The sequence below is a fragment of the Sapajus apella genome, unplaced genomic scaffold (assembly GCF_009761245.1).
Source record: "Sapajus apella isolate SASKATOON/1434 unplaced genomic scaffold, GSC_monkey_1.0 scaffold1, whole genome shotgun sequence".
Lineage (NCBI taxonomy): Eukaryota > Metazoa > Chordata > Mammalia > Primates > Cebidae > Sapajus > Sapajus apella.
The window spans coordinates 46508673-46525616 of record NW_022436941.1 but is presented as its reverse complement, the minus strand read 5'-3'; the positions used below and the strand labels follow the sequence as shown (position 1 = coordinate 46525616).

Sequence of the window (16944 nt, the reverse complement as noted above, 5' to 3'; positions counted from 1 at the left end):
AAAAAAAAAAAAAAAAAAAAAAAAAAAAAAAAAAAAGGAAAAGAAAAGAAAAGAAAAGAAAAACCTATTGGATTAACGGCAGATTTCTCAGCAGAAACCCTTTAGCCTCTTCAAACAAAACAATTATCAGCTAGCAATTCTGTATCCAGTGAAACTAAGCATCACATATAAAAGATACAATCTTTTTCAGACAAATGCTGAAATAATTCACCATTACCAAGCCACCACTACAAGAACTGCTAAAAGGAGCTCTAAATCTTTAAACAAATCCTGAAAACACATCAAAACAGGACCTCTTTAAAGCTTAAATCACACAGGATCTACAAAACAAAAATACAAGTTAAAAAGCAAAAACAAACAAACAAACAAAACAAGTACACAGGGAACAAAGAGCAGAAGGAATGCAATGGCTCACATTTCAATACTAACATGGAATAAAATGACCTAGCTATTTCACTTAAAAGATACAGAATCTCAGAATGGGTAAGAACTCACCAACCAACTATCTGCTGTCTTCTGGAGATCCACCTAACACATAAGGACTCACATAAACTTAAAGTAAATGGGTAGAAAATGACATTTCATGCAAATGGACACCAAAAGCGAGCAGGGGTAGCTATTTTTGTATCAGGCAAAACAAATTTTAAAGCAACAGCAGTTAAAAGAGACAAAGAGGGATATTATATAATGGTAAAAGGCCTTGTCAAACAGAAAAGTTCGAACGAAATCAAATTGAAACAAAAGAAAACAATACAAAGATAAATGAAACAAAAACTAAACATATATATACATCTAACACTGGAGCTCCCAAATTTATAAAAACAATTACTAATAGGCCTAAAAAATGAGACAGACAGCAATACAAAAATACTGGGGGACTTCAGTACTCCACTGACAGCACTAGACAGGTCATCAAGATAGAACATCAACAAAGAAACAATGGATTTAAATTATACCTTGGAACAAATGGCCTCATCAGATATATACAGAATATTTCATCCAACAACCACAGAATACACATTCTACTCAACAGCGCATGGAACCTTCTCTAAGCTAGACCATATGACAGGCCATAAAACGAGCCTCAATAAACTTAAGAAAATTGTATATCAAGCATTCAATCAGACCACAGTGGAATAAAACTGAAAATCAACTCCAAAAGGAACCTTTAAAACCATGCAAATACATGGAAATTAAATTACCTGTTCCTGAATGAGTACTGGGTTAAAAATGAAATCAAAATGGAAATTAAAAAATTCTTTGAACTGAACAACAATAATGAAACAACTTACCAAAATCTCTGGGATACAGCAAAGGTGGTGCTAAGAGGAAAGTCTATAGTCCTAAGTACTTATATCAAAAAGACCGAAAGAGTAAAAACTGACATTCTAAGGTCACACCTCAAGGAACTAGAGAAATAAGAACAAATAAAACCTAAACCTAGAAGAAGAAAAGAAATAATCAAGCTCAGAGCAGAACGAAATCAAATTGAAACAAAAGAAAACAATACAAAGATAAATGAAACAAAAACTTGATTGTTTGAAAAGATAAATAAAATAGACCATTGGCAAGATTAACCAAGAAAAGGAGAGAGAAATCCAAATAACCTCATTAAGCAACAAAGCAGGAGATATTATAACTGACACTACGGAAATACAAAAGCTCATTCAAGGCTACTATGAATATCTTTATGCACATAAATTAGAAAACCTAGAGGAGATAGATAAATTCCTGGAAAAATACAATCCTCTTAGTAAATAAGGAAAATTAGATACCCTGAACAGACCAATAACAAGCAGTGAGATTGAAATGGTAATAAAAAAATTACCAACAAAAAATGTCCAGGACCAGATGGATTAGCAACAGAATTCTACCAGACATTCAAAGAGAATTTGTACCAATCCTTTTGACACTATTCCATAAGATTGAGAAAGAAGGAACTCTGCCTAATTCATCCTATGAAGCCAGCATCACTATAATACCAAAACCAGGAAAGGGCATAACCCAAAACAAAAACTACAGACTGATACTCTTGGTAAACATAGATGCTAAAATCTTTAACAAAATACTAGCTAACCGAATCCAACAACATAACCAAAAGATTATCCACCATGATCAACTGGGTTTCATGCCAGGGACACAGGGATGGTTTAACATACCCAAGTCAATCAATGTGATACACCACATAAACACAATTAAAAACAAAAATCCCATAACCATCTCAATAGATGCAGAAATCGCATTCGACAAATTCCAGTGCTGATTTATAGTTAAAACTCTCAGCAAAATTGGTATACAAGGGACATACCTTAATGTAATAAAAGCCATCTATGACAAACCCACAGCCAACATAATACTGAATGGAGAAAAGTGGAAAGCATTTCCTCTGAGAACTGGAACAAAGCAAGGATGCCCACTCTCACCACTCCTCTTAAACATGGTACTGGAAATCCTAGCCAGAGCAACCAGAAAAGAGAAAGAAACAAAGGACATCCAAATTGTTAAAGACGAAGTCAAACTGTCACTGCTGACAATATGATTGTTTACCTTGAAAACCCTAAAGTCTCCCCTAGATAGTTCCTAGAACTGATGAAAGAATTCAGCAAAGTTTCCAGGTAAAAGATTAATGTACATAAATCGTTAGCTCTTCTATACAACAACAGCAACCAAGTGGAGAATCAAATCAAGAACTCAACCCCTTTAACAACAGCTGCAAAAAATAAAATAAAATACTTATGAATATACCCAACCAAGAAGTCAGAAGACCTCTACAAGGAGAACTTCAAAACACTCCTGAAAGAAATCATAGGACAACACAAACAAATGGAAACCCATCCCATGCTCATGGATGGGTAGAATCAATATTGTGAAAATTGACCATACTGCCAAAAGCAATCTATAAATTCAATGCACTATCCATCAAAATACCACCATCATTCATCACAAAACTGTAAAAAACGATTCTCAAATTCACATGAAACCAAAAAGAGCCTGCATAGCCAAAACAAGACTAAGCAAAAAGAACAAATCTGGAGGCATCATACTACCTGATTTCAAACTATACGATAAGGTCACCAAAACAGCAAAGTCTAATCAGTGGGGGAGCAAGGGTAGGAACAAATTGTCTTCAATGAGCATTTGAGTGCATCTTTAGAAAGAGGTGCTTTTAAACCCTAAGGTATCAGGGATAAGAGGAGCCTTACAAGGCGTTAGTCTCAAAAAAGGTTTAAGGTTGCTTCTACATAGGCTTGTGCAACCACCTGAGTTGAAGTTTAAGCCTGTTGCATTAATTATCTACTGCTGTGGGACAAATAACCCCAAAGCTTGGCAGCTTAAAACAATGTACATTTATCATCTCACAGTTTTTGTGGGTCATAAATCTGAACACAGCTGAGTGATGCTAGCTCAGGGTCTCTCACAAGACTACAGTCAAGGTGTTGGCTGGGGTTGTAGGCATTTCAAAGCTCAACTGGGGAGAATCTTCTTCCAAGGTCACTCACATGGCTGTTGGTAGACCTCAGGTCCTCCCTGGCTTTTGGCCCGAGATACCAGTTCCTTGCCGTGTGGCCCTCTCCACAGGGCAACTTACAACCTGGCAGCAGGCTTCCATCACAGTGAGCAAGCTAGAGGACAAGAGAGAGTCTGAGGTCTGCAATCATTCACTGCTCTTACCATATTCCCCATTATCCTTAAGTAGCAGGCTTGACAGATTGCTGAAATGACCTTTTGAAGACTCAGCTGTGCCTGTTAAGGTGACAAAACCTTGTGTGTGGTTGGCCAATATCCTCCAAATATGAACTTTTCTCTAAGTCAGCATTTAATATATGTTGCTCTTTGCCCCAAATCTGGGAATAAAGGCACAGATATAGGACTGCCTTCTTTACCCATTACCATTAGTGATCTACTAGTGGTGACCTTGCTTCCCATGCTCACAACTTTAGACTCCGCTGGTCTAAAGGTCTTATTTCCAAAAAGAAGAAATGTTTCCATTTGGTGACGTAACAATAATTCCTTTGAATTGGAAGTTGAGACTGCAATCTTGCCACTTTGGTCTTCTTATGGCACTGAATCAACAGGACATGGATGTACTGGATGGGAGCACAATACTGAATGGGTGATACCTAATTTCAAAGGGAAAACTGAGTTGCTGCTACACAATGGGCAATAAGTAATATCTCTACAATGCAGGAAATGCTCTAGAGTACCTGTAAGTACTTTCTGTAACTACAATCAACAGCATACTATGATCACCTAATTCAGGCAGGACTGCTAATGGCCCAGACTCTTTGAGAATGAAGGTGTGGGTCATTTCACCAGGCAAAGAATCTTGACCAACTAAAGTGTTTGCTGAGTACAAAGGGAATACAGGCACACCTCATTTTATTGTGTTTCAGTTTATTGCACTTCACGAACTGGTTTTTTTTTTTAAACCAATTCAAGTTTTCTGGCAACACTGCTATCAAGCAAGTCTATCAGCACCATTTTTCCAACAGCATGTGCCCACTTTGTGCCTCTCTGTGCCAATAAACTTTTCCATTATTATCATAAATTATGGTGATCTGTGATTAGTGATTTCTCTCTTTCTTTCTTTCTTTTTTTTTTTATGAGACAGGGTCTTGTTCTGTCTTCCAGGTTGGAGTATAGTAGCACAATCATAACTCACTGGCTCACTGTAGCTTTGAACTCTTAGGCTCAAGTGATCCTCTTGCTCAGCTTGCTGAGTAGCCAGGACTGTAGGTTTGTAACACCATGCCTGGCTAATGTAAATTTTTTTTTTTTTTTTTTTTTTGTAGAGACAGGGTCTTGCTTTGTAGCTGGGCTTGTATCAAACTCCTGGCTCTGAGCAATCCTCTCACCTTGGCATCCCAAAATACTGGGATTACAGGTATGAACCACCACATCCAGCCTTGATCAGACATCTTTGATGTTACTATTGTAATTGTTTTGAGGTGCCACAAACTGCACCCATAGAAGACAATGAACTTAATTGATAAAGGTGTTCTGACTGCTCTACCAACTGAGCAGTTTTCCGGTCCCTATCCCTCTCCTGAGGCCTCCCTGTTCCTTAAAACACAACAATATTGGAATGAGGCCAATGAATAATTCTACAATGGCCTTCAAGAATTCAGATGAAAGGAAGAGTTGCCTATCTCTCACTTTAAATCAAGAGCTAAAAATGATTCAGCTTAGGATGTCATGCATGTCAAAAGCCAAGATGGGCTGAAATTTAGGCCCTAAACAGTTAGCCAAGTAGTGAATACAAAAGAAAAGTTCTTGAGGAAATTAAAAGTGCTACTCTACTGAACATATGAATGATAAGAAAGCTAAACAGCTTCATTGTTGATCTGGAGAAAGTTTGAGTGGTCTGATTAGACTATCAAACCAGCCACAACATTCCCTTAAGCCAAATCCTAAAACAGAGCAAGGTCCTAATTCCCTTCAATTCTATGAAGGCTGAGAGGTGAGGAAGATGTGGCAGAAAAGTTGGAAGCTGGCAGAGGTTGGCTCATGAGATTTAAGGAAGGAAGGAAGGAAGCCATTCTGTGACACAGAAGTGCAAGGTGATGCAACAAGTGCTGATGTAGAAGCTGCAGCGTTATCCAGAATATCTAGCTGAGACCATTGATGAGTGTAGTTACATGAAACAACAAATTTTCAATGTAGACAAAACAGCTTTCTACTGGAAGAAGATGATGGCCATCTAGGACTTTCATAGCTAGAGAGGAGAAGACAATGTTTGGCTTCAAAGCTTCAAGGGACAGGCTGATTCTCTTGTTATGGGATAATGAAACTGATGATTTAAGTTGAAGCTAATGCTCATTTACCATTCCAAAAGCCCTAGGGCCTTTAAGAATTATGCTAAATCTCCTGTACCTATGCTCTCTATAAGTGGCACAACAAAGCCTGGATGACAGCACATCTGTTTATAGCATGGTTCACTGAAGATTTTACGCCTGACATTAAGACCTACTGCTCAGAAAAGATTCATTTCAATTACTGCTCCATGACAACAGACCTGGTCTTCAAAGAGCTCTGATGATACCCAAGGAGATTCATGTTGTTTTCATGACTGCTAACACAACATCCATTCTGTAAGTCATGGAACAAAGACTAGTTTCAACTTTTAAGTCTCATTTTAAGACATACATTTTGTAAGGTTATAGATGCCAGAGATAGTGATTCCTCTGATGAATCTGGGGCAAAGTTACTTGAAATCCTTCTGGAAAGGATTCACCATTTTAGATGCCATCAAATATTTGCTTTATTGCAGTTGTAAATGGATCTCCCAATATATTTGAGGTATATCTGTACTAAATGGGTAGCAGAAAAAGGTAGTTATAAATACCAGCTATAAGTACATAATTGGTTGTACAAATAAAGCATGTAGTAGTATTTACTTTGATATGAATATTTTTGTATATGCATATAAGCAAAATATTTTTGTTTTCATGTTCTCTTACTCCCTTACCATCTAATATAATGCACTGTCAAAAGTAATTAACTTTTATTTCTGATATTTAAATTACAGGGTACCAAGGGTGAGAAGAATGAATATCAGCAAAGGACAATAAAGGGATTTTGTTACCTCTTCTAGGGAAGGGGTTAGTATGTTTTCGATTGTAGTGTGTTATCTATTGTACATTTCAATGGCTGTATCATTTTTAGCGGAAGAATAATTTTCTTAATATTAATGCCTTTATTTGGAAAATAAGTCTATTTTGAGGAGATGTACATGAAGTGCCAACTTGGCAAAAGGTGGACTGTGGTGGCTTTTGAATGTGTCAATTTGGTTAGGTTGAACTACATTTCCCAGAATTCCTTTCCTGTCTGTTTCTGGTTAGGATGGTACACAAAGGAGATTTTTTTTGGTGGAAAATTTGGAGGGGTAAAGTGAAGCAGCAGCTATTTCTAGTTCACACATGTTGTCACTTATCTGCTGGCTTGCCTTGTGTTGTGAGGCAATAGCTAGGACTGCATCTGCTCCCCCTTCCCATGAATTCTCCTTCAGCATCTCTAACTCCAGGAGCTAGTGCATGTGTTTAGCTCCATGACAAAGGGCACAGGGCTTCTACAGAACATCTGCACCACCAAAGACAAAAGCAACAAGAACTGATATGGGCTGGTTGTGGTGGCTCATGCCTGTAATCTCAGCACTTTGCGAGGCCAAGGTCGGAGGACTGCTTGAGCTAAAGCGTTCAAGACCAGCCTGGGCAATACAGTGAGGCCTCATCTGTACTAAAACCAAAAAAAAAATTAGCGGAGCATGGTGGTGTGTGCCTGTAGACCTACCTACTTGGGAGGCTGAGGTGGGAGGATCGTTTGAGCCCTGGAGATAAAAGCTGCAGTAAGCTAAGATTGCACCACTGCACTCTAGCCTGGGCAATAAAGCCAGACTCTGGGGGAAAAAAAACAAAAAAACAAAAAAACAAAAAACTGATGTGGGTTTAAGCTTATCTGCCTGGACTCTGGCTCTTGCTTATGGGTTCTAGCTCATTGTTGCTCTCTGCCGCTTTACATTTATCTTCCCTTACCAACTCCCTGCTCTGTGAATTCAAGCTCCTCCAACAGATATAAGGTCAACATCCTTACAGAGATTGCTTAACCAGTTTCAGGTAAAATCTCAGTGAAAAATCCTTTCCTATATGCAGTTTGTCTTCATTATTTGTGGATTCTAAATTTGCAAATTCATCTACTCACTAAAATTTATTTGTAACCCCAAAATCCATACTCAAGCGCCTTTTGCAGTTATTTGTAAAATGCACATGTGCAGGGTGGAGAAAAATTTGAGTCATCCATTCTTAATTAAGGTTGAACAAGGTCATGCTCTGCCTTCTTGTTTCAGATCTTACATTATAAACAAGTGTCCTTTTAATATTTAGCACCACATTTTTCTACCTTTGTGCCTTTTTTTGGGTTTCACTGTTTACAATAGCCCCCACATGTATTACTGACGTGCTGTGTAGTGTTGCTAAGCACAAGAAGGCTGTGATATGCCTTACAGAGAAAATATGTGTTAGATAAGCTTCATTCAGGCACTAGTTACAGTACTGCTGGCCATGAGCTCAATGTTAATGAATCAACAATATATATTAAATAGTGTGTCATTAAACAGAACACACATAAACCAAGTTTACATATTGATTGGTTGACAAAAATGTGACCAGAAGCTCACAGGAACCTGGCCTTGTATTTCATCTAAGAGCAATGATTACTTGCTAATTCAGTGCTGTTAGTGACGTCACAGAATATAACTAGCATAAATAATGAAAAGCGATTGTACCATATATAAGAACACACATATATATACACATATGTGTCTGAGTATATGTGTGTATATATGTCTGTCTGTCTGTGTGTGTATAGTAGCATATACATTGTCTAGTGGTTCTGTCTCTGTGGTTGTACCCTAGCTTATAGACTTAGAAAATTCAGCTATAATGATAGTGAAGCTCAGTTGAAATTTAGGTATTAATGATAGTGATGTTTAGTTATAACAATAGTTTTGGACCTAGAATCTGAACTATTCTCCAAATTATTTCCTTCAAACATATTTTCAACTTTAAGTACTCAGTGATTAGCTGTCACATACGATTGCTAACATAAAGTAGTTTGTGTTCCAAACTTTTACCCATTCTTCAATACCCATGGCCAGAGTAAGCTCATAGTTCTGTTATCAGTTATAACGAAATGCCACTGCTTACTTTATTGAGAACTGTGAAAGCCAAAACCAGAAAGCTCTCACATGTCACTCTCTCTTCTTACTTAATGCTCAAATACAAAGCCTCTGGGCTGGAAGTCAGTGCTATCCTTAAACTTTCTAGATAGCCCAAATACTACTGAGGTGCTCACCTCTTCACCTCCTTCCTTTCAATAGGCAAGGCAGTCTTGCCTTTGTTCCCTGTGAACATTTTAGATCCATTCCTGCTGTTGTTCCTTTAATTGCTGTCTCCTTTGCCTAGGATGCCATCTTGTATGTTTTCATACAGTCCAGAGTCTAACACAAGAACCAACTAAAATCTTTGCATGAAATTTTTTTTTTTCCTAAAGTCTCTAGGACACACAACATCTTTGACTGCCTGTCGTATCATTGAGTTGGAACTCAATCAGAGACATATATCCTATGAAAATCCTGTATGTCTGCCCAATCCTTGTTTAGGTATTCATGTACATATATTCCTTATCTCCCTAAGCTTCAACAGCAGTTGTCTATGCTACTCTTGAATTAGTTCACCTATTCATCTTACTGAGTTTGTTGGTAAGCATTTTAAGCTACTTAAAAAATTTGTGGTGGTGGATTAGACCCAGGCATAACATTACCAGTAATTCATCCAACAACTCAAGGATAAAAGTAAACTAATTCATAAAATAGAATTCTACATTTCATTAACATATTTTTCACCTTGAAAAACAACAGCAATCATGTATCTCTCATCAAACACATACCTGCTGAAACCCGGGGGCAATCAGGTAGCATGGACTCCACTGATGTATCTAATGGTTCAGAGCTAGAGACCCAATTACAACAGTTCTGCAATGTAATAGAGACAATATTGTTGAAATATAATTTAAGCCAAGACCAAATTTGTAGAAAGAGATTAATTTATTCTATAAAATCAACCACTAGAATGTATTCAATTTATTTTCCAAACACTTAACATTTTTTTCTTATGTAAACAGTAATTATTCATAATTAACATGACCGTGAAGAAGTTTTTGTTTGTTTTATAAGTCAGCAATCATCTGTACTGATACTAAGATGACATGTAAGGGCTGGGAGCAGTGGCTTGCACCTGTAATCCCAGCACTTTGGGAGGATGAGGCAGGCGGATCATTTGAGGTCAGGAGTTCAAGACCAGCCTGGCCAACAACCCCTTCTCTACTAAAAATACAAAAATTAGCTGGGTGTGGTGGCGCATGCCTGTAGTCCCAGGGACTTGGGAGGCTGAGGCAGGAGAATGGCTTGAACCCGGGTGGAGGAGGTTGTAGTGAGCTGAGATCGTGCCACTGCACTCCAGGCTAGGTGACAGAGGGAGATCCCATCTTAAAAGAAAAATGACATGTAACCTTCCATGAACCATGTCGCAATATATTTCCAAGAGAAGTTTAGATGGTCAACAAGTAAACAAATAAAGAGATTATAATTAAGAGAAAATGAAAAAAAGTATCCATTTTTAACTTTTAGATAAAATATTAACATAAGAAAGAATAACCACTTTTTAAACTATATTCTTTGTGTAATAAACTGATTTTGCATTTACTCCTCAAAATCTGACCCATATAAGAATACTATCTTTTAATTTTTACTTTGACTTGCTTTAATGAAGCCTATATCAAAATAGTTATAAAGAATCACCATCTGGTGAGTTGTAGCTGTGTGTCTATGGACACAAAGCCTTCAATATTAAAAATTAGGTAATTTTTAATAGTAACGATGTAAAGTAACGATAATTTACAATTCAGATAAGTAAAATAATCAATATCCCTTCTATACATTTTAAGTCGGTATTTGAAGTCAGGCTAAAAATATGTGATTATCCTCATATGGTTTTTAAACAATTTCTCAACATGTGTGCACACACACACACACACACACACACACACAATGAATTTCCAGACAGATTTCATTTTAAAAGAAATCATCCCATCAACCATTTTGGAAAAATCGGTGATTGCTATTCTGATAAACAAGCATGTATTGTGTATTTTTAGATGCTTGCTGCCCTGGTTGTGCACCATGGAATCCGTCCTCACTGTGGAAAGATCCTTGACTGGTAGATCAAGTGTCTTATTGTATTTCCTTAATTCATTCTGTCTGGAAGAAGATGTCAGCTGTGTTGCAGTGAGGAGAGAATTTCAAAGGCCCCAGTCCCCACCAATAAAGGCCGAGGAATGGCTTTTGAATAGATTTGTCAAGGCAACCCTACTGTTCTGGGACCAGGGAGAGCAGGAATAACATAAAGGAAGGGTTGCTGTATGAGATTAGAAAGTGAAGTTCACAAAGCATGGCAGATTTTTGTAAGAAACAGTAGATCAATGAAACTATTGAACTGTGTAGGAAAAAAAACATGAAAACAAACATAACATCTAGTAATGTTCTTAAATGCTTTCTCTCTTTTTACATTTAAAATAGATAAAATATTAGTATTTTTCATGCATTACAAAAGCTTGATGGTTTAAAATGGATACATATTCTATAATGTGCTCTCCTAATCTTAATTAGCAGTTGAATGCAAAATGATACAATGTAAGAGTAGAAATTATAAAAGGAATAGGGTTTTAGAAGATATTTCATACATTTGAAATAAGTAAAATTAATATTACCATTGATAGAACACCACATCAGAGAGTTCTAGATAATGCAGAAGATTAGCACACAATTAGCCAGCTTTTATATACAATGTGACACTTGCTTGTAAGAAATAAGTATTCTCCAAAGCAGTGTCAAGATATGTAAATGGATGATTTGTTTTATCATTCATCACAGCCCCTAATAAATTCAAAAATCATGACTTCTATAGGTACTAAAAATAGGCTCCCAATGATACAGAGAGATAGCTTCAATGAAGAATGACTTTCTCTTTCTCTCTCTTTTTTTTAAACAATTCAGTCTTTTCAATGACAGCAATTAGCACTACCGACAGACAGGCAGCGATTAGGTACTGTATGTATTTTAATTATTATTCACCCAACTAGTACCTCCAAATCTGATAAAAGTCAGCTATTAACCAGGTGATATGTCGGTCTTCCTACTGCTCACCTACATTTTACATATGTAAAACTATGTCTTACAGGATTTTCTAGTGTTAATACAAGTGATGGCACATTACAATATGCAGACAATTAATCATTTTCTGAATTGTTACTTTAAAAAGCTAAACAAAATGAACTTTTGTCCAGTTTGCTCAGATCCCCTTTAACTCAGACACTTAGAGCAAAATATAGGTTAACATTTTATGTTTGTGAAATTTCAGTTTTTATCTAGGCATAGGTTTAAGGCTTTGATCTCTCATAAAAATTGGACAGAAGTTAAACACTCTATAGTTAAAGTATGTCAAAAAGTTCTCTGGAATGACAAAGTACCTGTGTAGAACTACACAAATTTTGATATGGTCATTTCAGAGTGTGTGTGTATGTGTATGTGTGTGTGTGTGCGTGTGTGCACACTCGCAGTGGCATGTGACATTTTTACCCCATTGGGAAAATTATATAGAAAAAAGGGCAAAACAAGTTAAATGTTTACTATATGATAGAGTATAATGAAATTAAATAAACATATGCAAAGAAATGCAGCTATTATGTCTAAATTCAATCTGTCTGAAATTCTATTTTATCAAATCTAACTCCCTATTCTGAGATGTGTTTCTACAGTTTAGAAGCCAAGTCTCTTCTGCTGCTTTCCTGACACTTACATATCCCTTTTTATCAATTCCCCAGTTTGTTCCCATCCCAATTTTTAGTTGAGATGAACACTACCAAAGTGTTCTGGGTGGTGATGCAGGCAGCCCTATCTAAATTCAAAATATGCAGGAGTGGGTTAGCAGCCCCTGATATTTATTCTCAGGTCCCCTGAGTAGGTAATAAGGCATATTGAACTAGAGGTACCAATAGTACCATGCTTGAGTCTCAGATGCAGCCTCCCCTAGTCCCAACAAACAAGCACAGAGAAAGAAGTGCTTGTCCAGGGCAGCCAGATGAGGACAGATCTCATTAATGTTTCTCTGGGTCTGAAGAAAAAAGAGAAAAATAGGTAATGTACCAAGTGTTTCTTAAAGCTAAGTGTTTTCAGTTTAAACATTTTTTTTTTTACCCTAAAATGATGATCCTATAGATTTTTGTGGTTGTAAATGTTCCTTTTTGTAAAATCCAAAATTTGGGGAACTATTGATATGGATTAGAAATGCCTACAGGCCACAGTGCTGAGTGACTCCCTTTGACATTTGAACCAAGGGTCAGCAATATTTCAGAGTAGTGGTGAAATGAATTAGTTTTGTTAAATAAAAAGATTATAATTTAGCATATTATATTTAAAGAGAAAAGTAGGTAGTGGCTACTCTTGTACAAGGCATTTGGAGGTATTTGGAGATGCTTATCGCCTTGGTTGAGGCCATATTATTATTCATTTTTATTATGTTTGTCTGAGTTGTAAATCACCATTGCTTTAAAGGTTGATTTTTAATGTGAAAGGTTTTGTGCCCTTGGACCAATATAGCTATGGTTCACTAGGTCATGTTTCTAGGGCCCCACACTCAGAGCTGAATGGTGATGGAAAGGGTTCACAACTATTACGTAGAACCATACATCTGGTGTGGCTGGATAATTTCAGAGGCCAGCGGGATGCTGGGAAACATCTGCCCACTCAGCCTGGACAGTCCTGGGGCTTGAAGTAAGAAGTACCTCAGGAGCTGCCTTCAGTTACCCTTTACCTCACCTCAAGAGGCTGGCTTAGCATCTATGCATGGTCTTTTAGTTCAGAATAGGTTTCACTTGGAGTAATTGCTCAAAGTAGTACTTTTTGTCTCTGTCTCTCTCTCTCTCTCTTTCTTTCTGATGGAGCTTTTGCTCTGTTGCCCAGGCTGGAGTGTAGTGTTATGATCTCAGCTCACTGCAATCTCTGCCTCCTGGGTTCAAGCGATTCTCCTGCCTTAGCCTCCGGAGTAGCTGGGATTATAGGCACCCACCACCACTGCTTGGCTAATTTGTATATTTTTAGTAGAGATGAGGTTTCACCATGTTGGTCAGGCTTGTTTTGAACTCTTGATCTCAGGTGATCCACCCGCCTCGGCCTCCCAAAGTGCTGGGATTACAGGCATGAGCCACTGCACCCGACCTGACCTTTTTTCTTTAAAGGAAATTTTTATTAAAATTTAGAAATTATACAAGTAATACAATAATATGTTCCTTAACCTTTCTTCTGTATGCTGAATTGGTAGGTTTAAAAAATTAGCTTTTTATAAAATGAATATATAACATCAATAACTTTATCATATTACGTTTTTTATTTTTATAGATTTAGGGGTTTCAAGTGTATTTTTGTTACATGGATATACTGCATAGTGGTAAAGTCTGGGCTTTTAGTTTAACTGTCACCCCAAATAGTATACATCATACCCAATAGGTAAGTTCTCAACCTTCATCTTCCACCTGCCACCTTTTGGAGTCTCCAGTGTCTATTATTCTACTTTGTATGTCCATATGTACCCATTGTTTAGCTCCCACTTATAAGTGAGAACATGTGGTATTTTACTTTCTGTTTCAGAGTGACTTCACTTAAGATAGTGGCCTCCAGCTCCATCCTTGTTGCTGCAAGATATGATTTCATTCATTTTTATGGCCGAGCAGTATTCCATAGTAGATATCTGTATATATCTATATAAATATATATAGATATGCACCCCATTTTCTTTATCCAGTCATCCTTTGATGGATGCTTAGTTGATTCCAAGACTTTGCTATCATGAATAGGGCTGCAATAAACATACCAGTGTAGATGTCTTCTTGGTAAAAGACTTCTTTTGCTTTGGGTAGATACCCAGTAGTGATACTGCTGGATCAAATAGTAGTTCTATCTTTAGCTCTTTGAGAAATCTCCACACTGTTTTCCACAGAGGCTGTACTAATTTACATTCCCACCAACAGTGTATATGCATCCCCTTTTCTCTGTATCCTTGCCAACATCTGTTGTTTTTCGCTTTTTTAAATAGTAGCCATTATGACTGCTGTGAGATGGTATCTCATTGTGGTTTTAATTTGCATTTCTCTGATGATTAGTGATGTTGAGCATTTTTTCATATGTTTGTTGGCCACTTACATGTATCACATTAATTTCAACATACCTAAACATACTTACAAAACAAAAAACTTTCCAACACCCATGCTTAAGACAACAGCCCTTTCCTGTAATCCAGGTTTGTTTTCTTTTCATTATTTCAAGGAGTCTTGCAGAGGGGATAGGAAATAAGAAAGGAGAAAGAAAAGGAGAGGAAGTTTCATCCTAAGTGTTTGGAAACACTGGACTCTTATCTTGCCAAAACACACTGTAATCTTCTCTACAAGAGGTCACATATTTAGGTGGGTTCCTACAAGAATACCTGTCATACACTTTTACAGCCTCTCTTTTTGTTCTCATTTTGGAGAGGATCACTGAGCAAGGGCAATTTCAAAGCTCCATCAGGAATGATCCATAATTTAAGTCTCTGAGATATTATAGTGTTTTCAATAATAACACATCTCATTTCTTTATATAGTATCATTTGCTTTTCAAAGAGCTTTCATACTTGATTATCACCTTTGATTCTCACAGTATTTCATGAAGTAGATGGAATAGGAATTATTGTTTCTAATTCAATTATGAAACAGACCCAAAAAGATGGAGTGGTTTATCCAAGATTATAAATCTTAGCAAACTAGCTGGTACATACTAGATTCTTAATTATTGATTTACCTAGCCAGAGTCATTATCGAAATTTAGTTCTCCCATATGCTTGTTCTGAATTACTTCCACTATGTCACCCTGTTTTCCTTTTGTAAGATATTTTGAATATGCAAACCATTCATAAAACAAAAGATGAATACAGCTTATGTGGTTTATATTATTTGGGAGTGAGACTATAACAACAGTGACAGCTATAACTTACCAAACTTTTTTCAAGTGCCAAGAACTGTGCTATATCTTTACATATGTTATTTTCTAACAATGTTTGCAAGGTAGGTATTACAGTTTACAGATGAGAAAACCAAATCTCAAAGAGATAAAATAACTTGCTTAAAACTACAAAGTTATGTAAGTAATTGAGCTGGGATTTCAATTTTGGTAGGTCAAAATACAAAACTCTTCAAACTGCTTCCCTAAGGCTTAATTGAGGGAACTGAAAGAACTATCCAAGAACTAGGGCATTTATAAAATTTTATAAATTTTGCAAAAGCTATGCTTGCAAATAAATTAATGGCAGCCTTGATTAAATTATGATGAATTCAACTACTGTCCAGTTCATTCGATGGAAACTGCAGATTAATACATTCTGATTTTTGAAAGGAACGCCTAATCCAACCTAAGTTAGAAATACTTAAAAAGTAAACCTAAATAAATATTGTTATATTTATCATCTGGAATGAAAAAATCATGAGCAAGGATGTTTTTAGTTTGAGCCAAGTATCAAATTCCATACTATTTATGTGTGGGGGAAAAAAGTTACTAATAGCTCATTTATTAACCTTACTACTTACATAATGCTTTCTATGTAGTCATCAAACACCTGCATGTTAGAAAATATTTTAAAAACCCATCTTTATATGTTGATAGTATTAGGAGGACTACAATAAAAATATTTTAGACTTTTCCATGATGAAAGTACTTTTTCTAATGCAGAAAAACAACAGTGATAACAGACTGGTGATAATATAATGCTACTATGAAATTATATAGCCTGATTTTTCTATCTCTTCAAACATTAACTGTGTGGTCCTTGCAGTGTACCATGAGGGCTGGTAGAAGTTACCCATCACACAGTCCTATGGTGTCAGCTAAAGAGCCACCTGGGCATTCTATTAGGAAAAACTAGAAGAAAACCAGAAAGGTCAATCAGCTCATTCACAGTATATAAGTAAATGATTTGACTAAACAATTACCATGGCACAGGGTGGCTGATGCCAACTGCTTATAATACCAGAAATATAAATAAAAATAAAAGAAAATTTCAGCCATCTGTAATAGGAATTAAAAAAATAACAGGCTGAGCCAGGCGCGGTGGCTCACGCCTGTAATCCCAGCACTTTGGGAGGCCGAGGCGGGTGGATCACGAGGTCAAGAGATCGAGACCATCCTGGTCAACACGGTGAAACCCCGTCTCTACTAAAAATACAAAACATTAGCTGGGCATGGTGGCGCGTGCCTGTAATCCCAGCTACTCAGGAGGCTGAGGCAGGAGAATTGCCTGAACCCAGGAG

The 16944-nt window shown here is 36.8% G+C and overlaps 1 protein-coding gene across 19 annotated transcripts in view; it reads right to left on the bottom strand.

Moving 5' to 3' along the window:
• FAM172A (family with sequence similarity 172 member A) overlaps positions 1-16944 on the bottom strand; it is a 490654-nt gene that overhangs the window by 149780 nt on the left and 323930 nt on the right. For 12 of the 19 annotated variants that reach the window (XM_032276079.1, XM_032275251.1, XM_032276394.1 and 9 more), the window contains 2 exons: positions 16497-16555; positions 14729-14936 (listed from right to left, as the gene is read on the bottom strand). In XM_032276079.1, coding sequence (XP_032131970.1) covers positions 14744-14936; positions 16497-16555 — 252 coding nt within the window. In that variant the 3' untranslated portion in view covers positions 14729-14743. The other 7 variants (XM_032275175.1, XM_032276154.1, XM_032275926.1 and 4 more) reach the window with 4 other exon arrangements.